Genomic DNA, 12,516 nt, shown 5'->3' on the forward strand with positions numbered 1-12,516 from the left:
TCTGCTACCGAATCTTGGATCTACTTGAATGGAATGCAGAAAGCTGCGCTCATCTTCCTAAAATGACTTCTTTTTTTTTTTTTAAATTAAAGACTTCAAACACACTTTGGCAGAAGTGTTGCATTGGTACAACCTACGAATGCAGCTGAAATGTGTTGTACATTAGGAGGTGATGAATTTTGTACTGATCAGCAAATATTAAGCACTGATGTTTCAATTGTCCAGCTGTGCATATTCACACGTGAGGCAAGTCCCCACAGGTTTACACCGAAACAGGAAATACAAGCTTGAATTTCTCTGTAGTTTTGGTTAAAAAAAATAATAAAATAAAAAACAAGTGAACCAGGAACTCCAAAAATGTACTTCATAGCTGTGAGATTTATTTAACCAAAATAACAGAAAAACCCCTAAATATTGCTCAACTGTGAATGAGCATGAGTGCAAGAACCTTTCAGTAAAATGCATGCATGTTTGGTTAATTGGTGATTCTAATTTGTCCGCAGGTGCGAATGTGAGTGCGAGTTATGTGCCCACTTGAAGAAAATGGATGGACTTCAAGTTAACAGTCTTTAAGTTAACATTAACTATGAGCACATCTTTTAGTTACACTACTAAAAAAAAAAAAAGCATACTGATTATTGGAGATTATTGGCCTTTAAGATGTTTGGTATAACTTAGAAATAGTGCAATCACATATTTTGCAAAGCAGAGCACTGGTGACTACATTGTGTATAACACTCTCAGCACTGTATGCTATATGTATCCAAAGAATATCGGCTGATATATCGACATTGGAATAGATAACTCTCTAAAAATTGATATCAGCGACAGCCAGGCTCTAAATGGGTGCTGTACTAGAATATTGATTGCAGATGTTTCTATGTGTTTTTTTTTTAAGTCTAATATTTTTGCTTATATTGGTAAATTGGCTGTAGTCAACAGGCTTTATGAAGGGGTTTTATATATAAAAGAAATGATCACTTTTCCAAGTATCCTTATGACTTTGTACTATCATCTGGTAATTTTTTTTTTTTTGCCACTTAAGAAGAAGAAGAAACAGCCTTTATTGTCCCACAGAGGGGAAATTTGGGTGTAACAGCAGCCGCAGTTATTATAAATATAAATAAAGATATAATAATTCACACTATTAAGAAAAGAATATATATAAAATCAACAAACAATATTAACCTTAATACTACTAATAATAACACTATATACAATGTACATGAAATACATTATAAAACTGTTATGTTCTGTAGCAATTTCCGTTGTGCTTTTGGCCAGGTCTCTCTAGAAAAATGACCTTTTTAATGTCAAAGAGACTTTTTACCTGGATAAATAATGCATATATAAAATGAGAGATATATTTGATAGGTTAACAAGTAATTTACAACAGTTGAATACCAGTGTTGTGCCAAAAAGTGACTGTCTCCCAAAAAGTAATTTCCTATGTGTTTTTGATTTGTTATATCTTTCCTTATATTGGTAAAAAGACTTCTGTCAACAGGATTTATGGAGGACATATATATATAAAATAAAGAAATGACCTGTCTTGCAAGTGTCTTTATGACTCTGTTAATGTTATTATAATCAATTCAGTCCTTTTGGACACTTAAAATATCTTTATAAAATTATGATGTTATATTTGTGGCAATATCTGCTGCTCTCTTGAACAGATCTCTCTGGAAAAAGAAATGTTTAATGTAAATTAATATATAAAAGTCAAATTTGCCATAAAGTGATTGCAGCTTCTACCCTGTGATAGTAATGCTGTTTCTGGCTCAAAATGACTTGATCATTCATTAGAGATGTTTGACACAAGTTTCACAGATTACAGACCAAAAAAAGTAATTTACAACAGTTTAAATACAGCCAATTATTTTTTGGCAAATAGCGGAAATCGCTTTTTGGCACGACACGGTACCGCTCTGTAAAATGAGGCCTTTTATACAGATTGTTGTCTTTAGTTATTCTGAATGTGTGATTTCACTTGTGTTGCGAACATATGTACGTGCACTTTATGACATCCATTCACTCATGTGTGCGTGCTGGTTTCACACAAACAGACTAGAGTGACAGGATTTGATCCCAGACATCCAGCGGCCTGGTCACACCGCAGTGACTGACAGAAACCTCACTCTTATAACTGTGTACCCCCATAACTGTAGTTAGCCTATTGGTAGCCCCGGCTAGCTCAATGCTAACACGCTAGCTTACTGGGGAATACATTAGCTCTTTATTAGAGTACCGACGTTTTCATTAAACGGTAACGGTAACACAAATAGCCGGGAAACTATCGTTGAGCAGGGTGTATTTGAGCTTATTTTAACGTGTCGGCAGTCCCTGGCTAGCATGTGTCACTCAGCTCCATCCACGTGTTTATAAGCAACAGCAGAGGAGCCGCTCGGATGTAAACAATGGAGCACTTCAGCCTTAAACACACACTAAAGAACACAAATACGCGCAGCTAACGCATCCCTACTCAAAGCCACCACTGTAAGTGTTTAATTTATGATGTCAACAGGTATGAGCTCACCTTTGGAAACAAACTGCAGAGGTTCTGCTACCGAAGGTTGGAGCTGCTCTCCTCCTGCCTCCAGCCAGAAGGAGGCAGACAAACAACTTCCGGGTTTGTCCGAGGAAAATAAGTTGGCCGATCGTAACATTTCACTTCGACTAACAAGGAGACGGTTACTGTGAAGAGAAGGTCATGAGTGCTGTAAAAAAGTGGCTGTCGGAGGACACTGAGAGGTCATGATTTTCCCAGCAGAGGTAATTTTCCCCTGATACCAAGAAGAAGAGCCTTTCTATGAACACTGGTATGAGATTGGACTTGTTTTGTCCCCTATGCCTAAAAGAAGTATTCCTACCGTTTTCTTCTTTTCTTTAATAAGAAAAGTAGTAACTGACAGGCCAGTATTTTAGCTACAATAATTATTGTTTTATTTATTGAAAACGCTAAAAAGGACAACGGGGGGGGGTTCTCACAAAACAGAAAACAAAAGAAAATTAATAAAGTTTAAACTCATTTAAAAATTGAAACAAGGGCAAAAAAAAAAGAAAACAGTAATATTTTAACAAGACATTTCTTAAAATGGTGCGTATGTGTTTTTTTATGTTGGGTTAAATGTTTAGTTTCAGTTTTGCTGTAGTGTTTTGTGAAAATTTTTTGTTTCTGTTGTTTTTATTTGGGGTTTTTGTACCTCTGTGGGCCACAATAAAAGTAAGCTGCACTTAAGAGGACTGAAAACTCAAAAATTGTGTCAAAACTACTCAAATGACCTTAATATTCTCAAATGACCTTAATATATCTGCTGTGGTGAAATCACTATAATGAATTCTATCCAGACACAGACTTACACTGTTCTTCCCAATGCTGGGTGTACATTTAGTTTGTTTCCCTCTATATTATCATTTTATAATGGCCTATTCGAATTTAAAAGAAGTGTGTTGTTCTGTGATTTGGAGTTCTTTTAGAATAATTCAACTACAAATTAGTTTTGTTATTAAAATATTATTCCAACAATACTGCCAAAGAAAGAAAAGAAAGACAAAAGAAAGGATGAAATGAAAATGTATTTGTTTCTGTCAAAAGATTTTGAGGTCATAATCCCTCGTGGTACCATAAGGTAATTTAAGGAAGTTGTGAATTAGAGAATAGAAAAACGTGTTCTTGTTGTTGTTTGCATTGTAGGTTGGGTGTTTGCTTGTGCAGGTGGGCTTCATGAACATTTTCTCTGCTAAGCATCATCATATGAAACCCCTGGCTTAAGTCTGACTGAACAAAAAGAAATCCAGTTAGAATTTAGCTTAAAAAAATCACTTAAAATAACTTGGAAGTGTGCTGGCAGCCAAGAGGATGGAGATACTGATTTGGTCCAGATGAGGAACTTCCCCATTTCTTCTTACTTGCTTCCAGCTCTTTGCTGTGACAATCTGAGAAAGACAAATTGTCTACAACTGTCAACAAAAAAAAAGCTCTGAATCATATAGCAGTTGCTATGAAAGTCTTGTGTATTTACAGTGGATTTTCTTTGTGCTTCACGAAAGTGAACCTCTGCTGGTAAAAGCTGTCACTGTCAAACTTGACAGTGAAGTCAGCTAAGTTGTTCTACTTCCAAAAAAAAAAATAAATAAAAATCCGATTTTTCTGCAGTTTTCTACAGTTTCTGCAGACAAAACATCCCTCAGGATCCTGTTTTTTTCACTACATCACTACTAGGTCCAAATATCAGCTATAAATCCTTTGAATATGTAGGTATGTTCGCTGGGTGTGTGAATGCATGTGTGAGCGACTCGTATGAACCTTCAGGGCTGTGCTATTATTACATGTTGATGGCAATGTAAATCTATATGTAAATGTAATTCAACAGACTGGGTGTCGCCATCAGTCATATTTATGAGACCTAGAACACAGCGAAATTATGCAAGCTGTGTAGCATTAACATCCATCTCCCTCTTCCTTCCCTCCATATCATGAGGATGATTGCGAGCTCTGTATATCCAGCTATAACCGTCGTCATCATGATAATAGTGAGAGAATGGCGTTATGATAGGGAATCCGAGGGTGAATGCCATCTGATTCCTGAGGTTTCTCCATGCGTGTCATCACAGGAAAGGCCATCACAGAGTTGGATTGTTTCCTTCCAAAGGTTAGGCTATACCCCCTGTCACAACACGATCACCTTTTCTAGTCCATGTATACATCTGATACACACACGCACACACACACACACACACACCTGTGAGGACACACACAGGTGGACACTTAATATCCTGCATCTGTTTTGTTTTAGGAGGTGCATATGGGGTGGGGGGTCTGTCTCCTCTCCTCTCCGTATCTCTCTAAATTGGATGCAGGTTCGAGATGCCTGACTGCCCCAGTGAAATTATGATGTGACCGCCTGATTTTAGGTTCCACGCATTTGGTGGTGCTTACCATTATTATTTTAAAAGAAGGTAGAAGAGACTGGTTGAATGAAAGCGTCTGGTTCAGCAGTTCATCTCCAGGCCAGTGGTGCCCAGACCAGTGGCGTGTTGAAGATGAATGGAGTGTCCGGGAGAGGGATTTAACATCCCCTCATTTCCAATCACACATTCCAGAAGGGATGGTTCTGCCTGATGAATGATCTTTATTGAGGAGAAGAAGTTAAAAGAAGCATGTCATTGCTCTCATTTGGTGGTGTTTTTATGTTCCATAGTGGCCCCTTCTTTCCATTTGGCATCAGACGCTGCGGCAAAGCTTTCTCTGGAGTGTTTTATCAAAACTGGATTCTCGTGAGCCGCTCCAGTGTAATGGCAATATTCTGCAGATGATGGTGATTTGTGTACTCAGGTGTGTGTCTCAAGACCAAAACAAGCCCCCAATTCTGTTCTGTCTGCCGTCATGATTTAAAGAACCTCTACAAAATTCAGTGGAACACTGACCTATAGATTTTGAATACATTATGAGAAATCATGGAATATGTGTACCCAAGAGTAAGTATACAATTAATAATCAATTGTTTGGACATATGTCTGCAACTGTTTAAGCCCAAACATAAAATTTATTTTTAAAAATTACTGGTTTGAGCTTCTGAAATATGAATGTAAATGTTTTTTTTGGTAATAGGTTTTTGCTGTTAACCTGCAGGTCAGAATACCTCTAATACAATATCTCCAATAAAGACCTATCTTTTATTAAAACTAACATGTTTTTCCACAGTAGCACTACTAACTATAAAATCAATGCAGAAGTGTTTCATTTCTGTTTGGTTTGGTCCAGTTCAGATTTTTTTTTTTGTTTAGAGCAGGTTCAATAACAATATCAGCATCAGTCTTTACTGGCTTGTTGTTATGAAGCTGATTTTACTCTCTAATTTAACAGGAGATGAAAGTGAAATTTCACTCTGATCTGACGATAAGTACAGGTGGCTCATATCCATACAGCCCATAGTAGTTAATTTAGACTCTATGGTCTCCCAGCCTTTTACATTTGAGAGATTTTTTTGTTTGGATCAAAAGATTTTTAATCTCCTCTTCTGGTAAAAGAAAAAAAAAGCATTCTTCCTTCACATTTAATGTATAGTTTGTTTTTTAATCTAAACAGTTGTGGAGCCAATTTGTAATGAAAAAGGAAAATAATAGCTGGAGCTCTAGAAATGATTTTCAAAAACATGTCCAGCATCTGTTCAGATGTTTATTTCATCCATAACTGGTTGCATCAGCTCGTTTCAGTTCTGTAAAAGAGGTCTGCTTCCCTTTCTACTGTTGGCACATGCTTTCTTGTTACTGTATATATGTAAATGCAACCATCCAGTCTGTATCAAAGCAGCCAGATAGGAGGAATTCCCTCTTTTTAAAAAAAAAAGAAAAAAGGGCTCTCCCTGGATCAGCGCTCCTGAACAAAAATGGCTCCCAAGCATCACCCATATGGGGCCCTCAGTGCTGGAGTCATTCACATATTCTGGATGTACAGAATGTTTAAGTCCCATCACCAGTGGGTTTCCTTTCACTGCATCATATCGCCTCAGTCGAGGCTTGATCTTTTCGGTCACATTAACACAGGTGTTATATTCTCATTAATTCTAACACACATTGCAGCATCAAATAGCTTTGCGGGATAAGAAACTGGTGGTGTATTAGAGAGATTCAGTAGATTCTGGAGTTAATATGCCAAGCAGAGCATGTACTAATCAGTGGCAAAGCTCACAGGCAGGAAGGAACAAATGATAAAGCACAACCAGAGGGGAATGATAACTTGTCACCGGGGCATTGCTTGTAATTTTGTACCATGTAAGAGAATATTTCTTTGTTTTCTCAGTCCTGCTCAAAGTTCAGCAAGTTTGATCTCTAGATCTGGCTGGACACACTGACATTACAGATAGGTTGTTGATACCAGAAAGTAAATGGCATCTGATGAGGGGGTCGCACGTAAACGATCTCTTAATTTAAGAGACAAGAAGGCAAAAAAGAAAAGCGAAGAACCACCGCGATGCATGAGGGTTTATGTGTTTTTGACTGCTGCTTGAAATCTAAACTGCATTATTAGGAGTCTCTGACAATTAACCTTTTTCATGTTAAATGCATGTGAACTACAGGTGAAACACACAAGCATGCACACACAGAGGAAACTGTGTTTGTGGAGCTCTGTGATCAACAGTCTGTCCGTGCTTTCAGTAAGAAAAAAACAAACAAAAAAACAAGAGAGCAAGCCTGACAACACCTTTTCAGACTGGACCAAGTAACTTGTGTCTATGGGGATTAAATTTGTGAACACGAGCTCTATACACACACAACCACACAAAGTCCCACATACACACTTCACCACCACACGATGCCACAACACCTCTTTCTCAGCTGCGAGTATAAAACCACACTGACAGGAGCCTTGTCCGCTCTTGTCGGATTGTCACGCTGAAATGTTTACCTTTACATACAAATGGCCTGGTGTCATGTTGTGTCACATAATGTTTCATGGACAAATAATGTGTCCCATTTCTCAATCCGCCCTGCAGCCCTTAAGCCCCCTTTCTAGCCTCTATAGCCACAACAACACTCAGGCACCATGGCCGCAGAAAGGGAACCTTGTGTCGCCACAGTGAAGTGCCACTCTGAATTAAATCCCAGGGATATAGAAGTAAGCTCAATCAGCACTGTGGTTTGAGTATTTCTAGGAAAACAAAGGCAAACAATGAGCACCAGAGGTAAGTTATTATTTTTTTTTTTTTTAAATCAGAGTGTCAGTATTAGGTTGCTCTGATTTACTGTAAAGAAATGTAACACATAAGTGGATCAGAGGGAGTATTTTTGATATTCTGATATACTTCAAGTTCGAAACCCCGAGTGAGACTTTCTGGGTATTAGGAAGTGAAGTTTTATTTGTAGAGTGTTGTTCAAAACAAAACTTGCAAAATGCTTCAGAATTTGAGGGAAAAAATTATATCAAATAACAAAACAGAAAAACAATAAATTAACAAATTTTCTTTGATGTAAAATGAAGAAAAATATACCATATAAGTCCAGAGGAGCCCAGGGGACTTATGTGAGCCTAGGACTTTGTGGATCTGGGGCCAGAGCCACAAAGTCCCTTCATTTTTTTTTTTTTAAATAAAGGGTTGATATGAATATGAGGCTTTGGGCTTCTGAATACAATTTAGATAGTAAACAAAACATCATTATTAAAAAGAGCTATTTCCACAGAAATGTAAGCACAGTTAACTGTGAAGTTAGACTAAAAATTTTAATGAACCTTTACGCTGCATGTGTTCAGTTATGCTTTTAAGCAGCGTGGAAAAGTAACTCAAGTAGAATACTTGAGTATATATAAGGTACTTCTACTTGCTATTTCTGATGATTTCCACTCTACTATAGTTCAGGGGAAATTTAGTATTTGTATTGCTTCACTTGATACAGAAGTAGTAGTTTTTTTTTTTTGTTTGTTTTTAATTACATATAAATCAAACCCAGCATTGCAGTGGTTCAGATTAGGTCCTGGCACAACATTAAATTCTCTATATAATTGCATGTCCTTTAAAATACAGCATAATATAATAAAATGTCCATTCTTACTTTTAATAAATGTTGTTAATATCTAATTAGTATGACCAAGATCTAAGCAAAATGTTGAAGGCAGGATCTTTAACACACAGCTTCTGAGCTTCCACAAATGCTCGTGTAATTTTGCACTGACACAATGACACCCCCCACCCACCCACCCCCAGAACTGCAGGCCTGTAATAAGCCTTTGTGTTTTCCGTGTAGTTTACACTAAATTTAACCGGTCTGGTGAAAGCCAAAAGTCCCACAGAGACGGGCATTTCCTCCTGTGTTTACGTGTTTACTTATTGTTCTAATCGTCCCTTTAGTTCTTCTGTCTCGCGCTTTAATGCGATTCTTTCCGGTTCCGCTCGGTCAGAGCGCGGGTCACCGATCCAACTATTCCCCCCTCCTCATATTAATTACATTAATTAGCACGGGGATGAAAAACAAACAAGTGATGATTAATATCTAAACTATGGAGAGTTCTTTGAAGGGGTCCTGCAGGCCAAAAAAGTGAAGAGACACACGACTGTTAGACTGCGAAACAAAACAAAACAAAACAAAACAAAAAAACAAAACAAAACCAGATTTTAGGATTTTGGGAAAACTATTTCTGGTCTAAATGTAAAATAACAAAAAACAAAATAAAAACAAACAAACAAAAAACGAACCTGTTGCATGCAAAGTATTTCATACAGTCTAAATATAACTCAGCCTAAAGAATTATGTATACATAGTTATATAAATATATTTAAAATATATGATCTTTATATGTATTTTAGATATACAGTATCAAGATACATAATACTTTTTTCCTTTTAGTCTCTTTTTTATGATTGTAGCTTGTTATTAACATCATCATCATCAATAATAGTAATATAATAAATAATAATAACACTGCCTTGAGTGATGATTTTAAAATCATTACAACACTGTTCTTCATCTTTACACTGCAATGAACATTAATTACCAGTCAAATCTTATTTAAATACACGTCTTCTCCTTTCTCTCAAACTGTGTCCATTTTATGTTTCATAATTATGAAAGCATAATTTTATCTTCATGTCCGTCTCTGCAAAAAGCAATAAATAAAAAAACAACCCAAATTAAAACCAATCAGAATGCAATAGTGTTGTTTCTTCAAAGAGCGCTATTGCAGATAATTGCACATTTTTCTCTCTGCGAGCTCACACATTTAGGAAATGTAGTGAATAATCCGCAGCCATGGCCTTGCATACAGATTCAACTTTTGGAGGCCCATGAAATGATAAGGATGACACAGTTCTGCCGGGGATTCAAGAGCTTTCCCCTGCAGGCAATAACCAGAAGCGACGTCAGTATGCGCAGGCCTAATCAACATCAGCCTGGAAAGTGACAACACCGGGCTGTGGTAATAACCAAATCATTCTATATGCCGTAGAAAGGAGGGGTTGATCAACTTTTCGCTGTATAAGTGGCCTACATTTCACCCTCTTCAAGATAATGTAAATGTCCTACAGTCCATTCCAACACGGCATAAATTCATATTTCCCCGATAAAAGTCTGTAATTGATTTATCTGCGGCTGCTTCTCCGCCTGGAGGTCAGAGCAGAGCCTCCTTTCTTTGTTTTCTCGCCACCGCACGGAAACAGTGTTGATGTTTTGATGTTGTGGGCGCGAGCCGAAGGTCAGGGTCGTAGTGTTGCAGCGCGAGGCGACAAGCAGAGCAAAATGGGTCGCTGTCTCGCGCTTTGTTCCTCACTCAATTGTCTCGGGGCTGCGCGTGAACCCTGAGACCTGCAGCTGTCTGGAGGAAAGAAACGCAGGGACGGAAGGAGAAGTTAGACACCGAAAAAGGAGGCACACCCACTGCTTAAATTTCTCTCTTAAATCTTAAGTCCTGATTTTTTTTTTTTTTTTTTTTTTTTTTTTTTGCCAGGATCGGTAGGAACTGGCGGTGAAATCTTATGTTTGTCCTTTACATTAAATTCACTTTCGTTTGTATTGTTCTTTTTCACGGGTTTTCACCTGGTGTGGCAACATTGTCTAAGGCTGAAGCAGTCCTCTTTAAGCAGAATAAAATTGGGGTTGTTTGCCGGATAATACTTCTCTTAGTTCCGGTTTTAGCTCATGGACACTTATTGGTGAAAATGTTAATGAACACGCTCATGCCAAACACTTTTATAACTGCTCCGTCAAAGTGAGACTTTTGCTGTTTCAGCTTTTGTCTTCAAGTGTGATCCGCCATTATTTACACAGGCTTATAATTAATATCTGCTTGATTCAGAAAGTTGTAAAGCGTGAACAGCAAATGAAAAAATAAAGTGTTTGTTTTTTTTGTTTTTTTAAAAAAGATTATTAATTTATTTATTGGGGATGTGGGTAGGGGGATTCTGCTTGTTGGGGGCGAAGCGACTGCAAAACCTGACCGTCATAACACGGAAAAGCCTAAAAAGAGCGCACATGTTCAGAAAGTCTTTATTGTGATTGTTCCGCTACAGAATAAAGCTCTCATCGAAAACCAAACAAAGCAGTGAGTATCAGTATGGGTGTAAACTTTCAGTTGGCAAATGAATATTTAAATGAAATGTTACGCGCTCACAGGTGTGTGTCCTATAGAATGCCAAATTTTATTTTCAGTACTAAAATCAAGTGGCACTATTCTTGTTCCATATGTGTCTGCAACAATCAGAGCTAAGGACCAGAACTATCCGTTTTGTAACAAACTCTTTGCACACGACGCACGCAGGAAAGGATTGTACGCTTCAACTACACAGCAGTGACGTTAGTTGAAGTTGTAGCTCCGTGTACTGCACCTGCTCCAAAGACTTTGACTCCGTGCGTAAAGACAAGTCTCCGTAAAGAGCATCGTGCGTAACAGGTGTATACTGGCAGAGGAGGACAGAAGTTGGAGAAAATCTTTTAAGCACTCTTTTGGGAGACACTGAAAGACACTAAACATACATCTACCTGGACCAACTGTATCTTATTTCTAAGTTAAAAATAAATAAATAAAGCGCACTGCTTTTACGCATGGGACCATAATGTTACCTACAAACCTGCATAGCTATCAGCTGGGAATGAATCAGAGGTATCAGAGGAAATGAATCTAACATGAAAGGGAGAGAGAAAGACAGGGAGAGTGGGGTGTGGGCGGGAAAGTTTAGTAAAGTGGAACTTGGTAACAGATGCGAGGGAGGGGGCGCGGCCCTGAAGGGAAGGGTGGCGGTTCTAAGTTGCGCGCATGTAAGCAGGGCCGCGCGCGCGCGCACGTTAATGTGTGCACGTGAGCGCGTGCACCCACTGAATTTGTGTGTGCAAGTTCGCGCAGGAAAAGGACAGGACATGAGCGCACATTGAGAAAGCGGCTCTTTTACTCGGCGTGATCATTTCACGCTTCCCCCCGAAGCCTTTTTTCCACCTAAAGCGTTTAGTTGCAGCTGACTGAGCACTTGCAGGGAATGCAATAGGGAGCGGAAGGGTCGAATTATTTCAACCTACAACTCGCCCCAAAAGTAGGGGACAAAAAAGAGAGAGAGAGCGCGAGGGCGGGGGGGGGGGGGGGGAGAAGAAAACAGCCCGAGAAAGTGAGAGAGCGAGAGAGAGGGAGAGAGAGAGAGAGAGAGAGGAAGAGAGGGAGACGTTGGAAAAAGTTTTTGATCTTTTCCTTTTTTCTCCCTCCATCGCCTCCCCCTGTTCTAACCGAGTAACATGGACCAGGGGCCGAAGAGTCCTGCGCTGCGGCTGGGAAGAGCAGGTAGGATTGCACAGGCTCACTCTGGTTTTATTTTACCTTCATCAAAAGCTAGACCTCACCTGATTAACAAGTGAACGCGTGTTTGTCTTATTTTTTGTTTCTTTACAACAAAACTTTTAAATAAGTAAAAGTTTTGCTTTTTAGAAATGTTTCTTTTCTGTCTTTTTTTTTTTTTTTTTTTGGTGTTTTGTTTAACTTGCTGTTAACGCCGTTTTAAGTTTTTCAAAACTACTACAAAAATTGTTTAAAAAGTTTTCTGG

General features: G+C 38.4%; 1 protein-coding gene across 2 annotated transcripts in view; it reads left to right on the forward strand.

Moving 5' to 3' along the window:
• The first annotated feature begins 12,127 nt into the window (after positions 1–12,127).
• pax5 (paired box 5) overlaps positions 12,128–12,516 on the forward strand; it is a 51,906-nt gene continuing 51,517 nt past the window's right edge. For both annotated transcript variants that reach the window (XM_030733061.1, XM_030733078.1), the window contains exon 1: positions 12,128–12,256. In XM_030733061.1, the coding sequence (XP_030588921.1) occupies positions 12,211–12,256 (46 nt within the window). In that variant the 5' untranslated portion in view covers positions 12,128–12,210. The remainder of the gene's footprint in view (positions 12,257–12,516) is intronic.

This window comes from Archocentrus centrarchus, chromosome 1 (genome assembly GCF_007364275.1).
Source record: "Archocentrus centrarchus isolate MPI-CPG fArcCen1 chromosome 1, fArcCen1, whole genome shotgun sequence".
Lineage (NCBI taxonomy): Eukaryota > Metazoa > Chordata > Actinopteri > Cichliformes > Cichlidae > Archocentrus > Archocentrus centrarchus.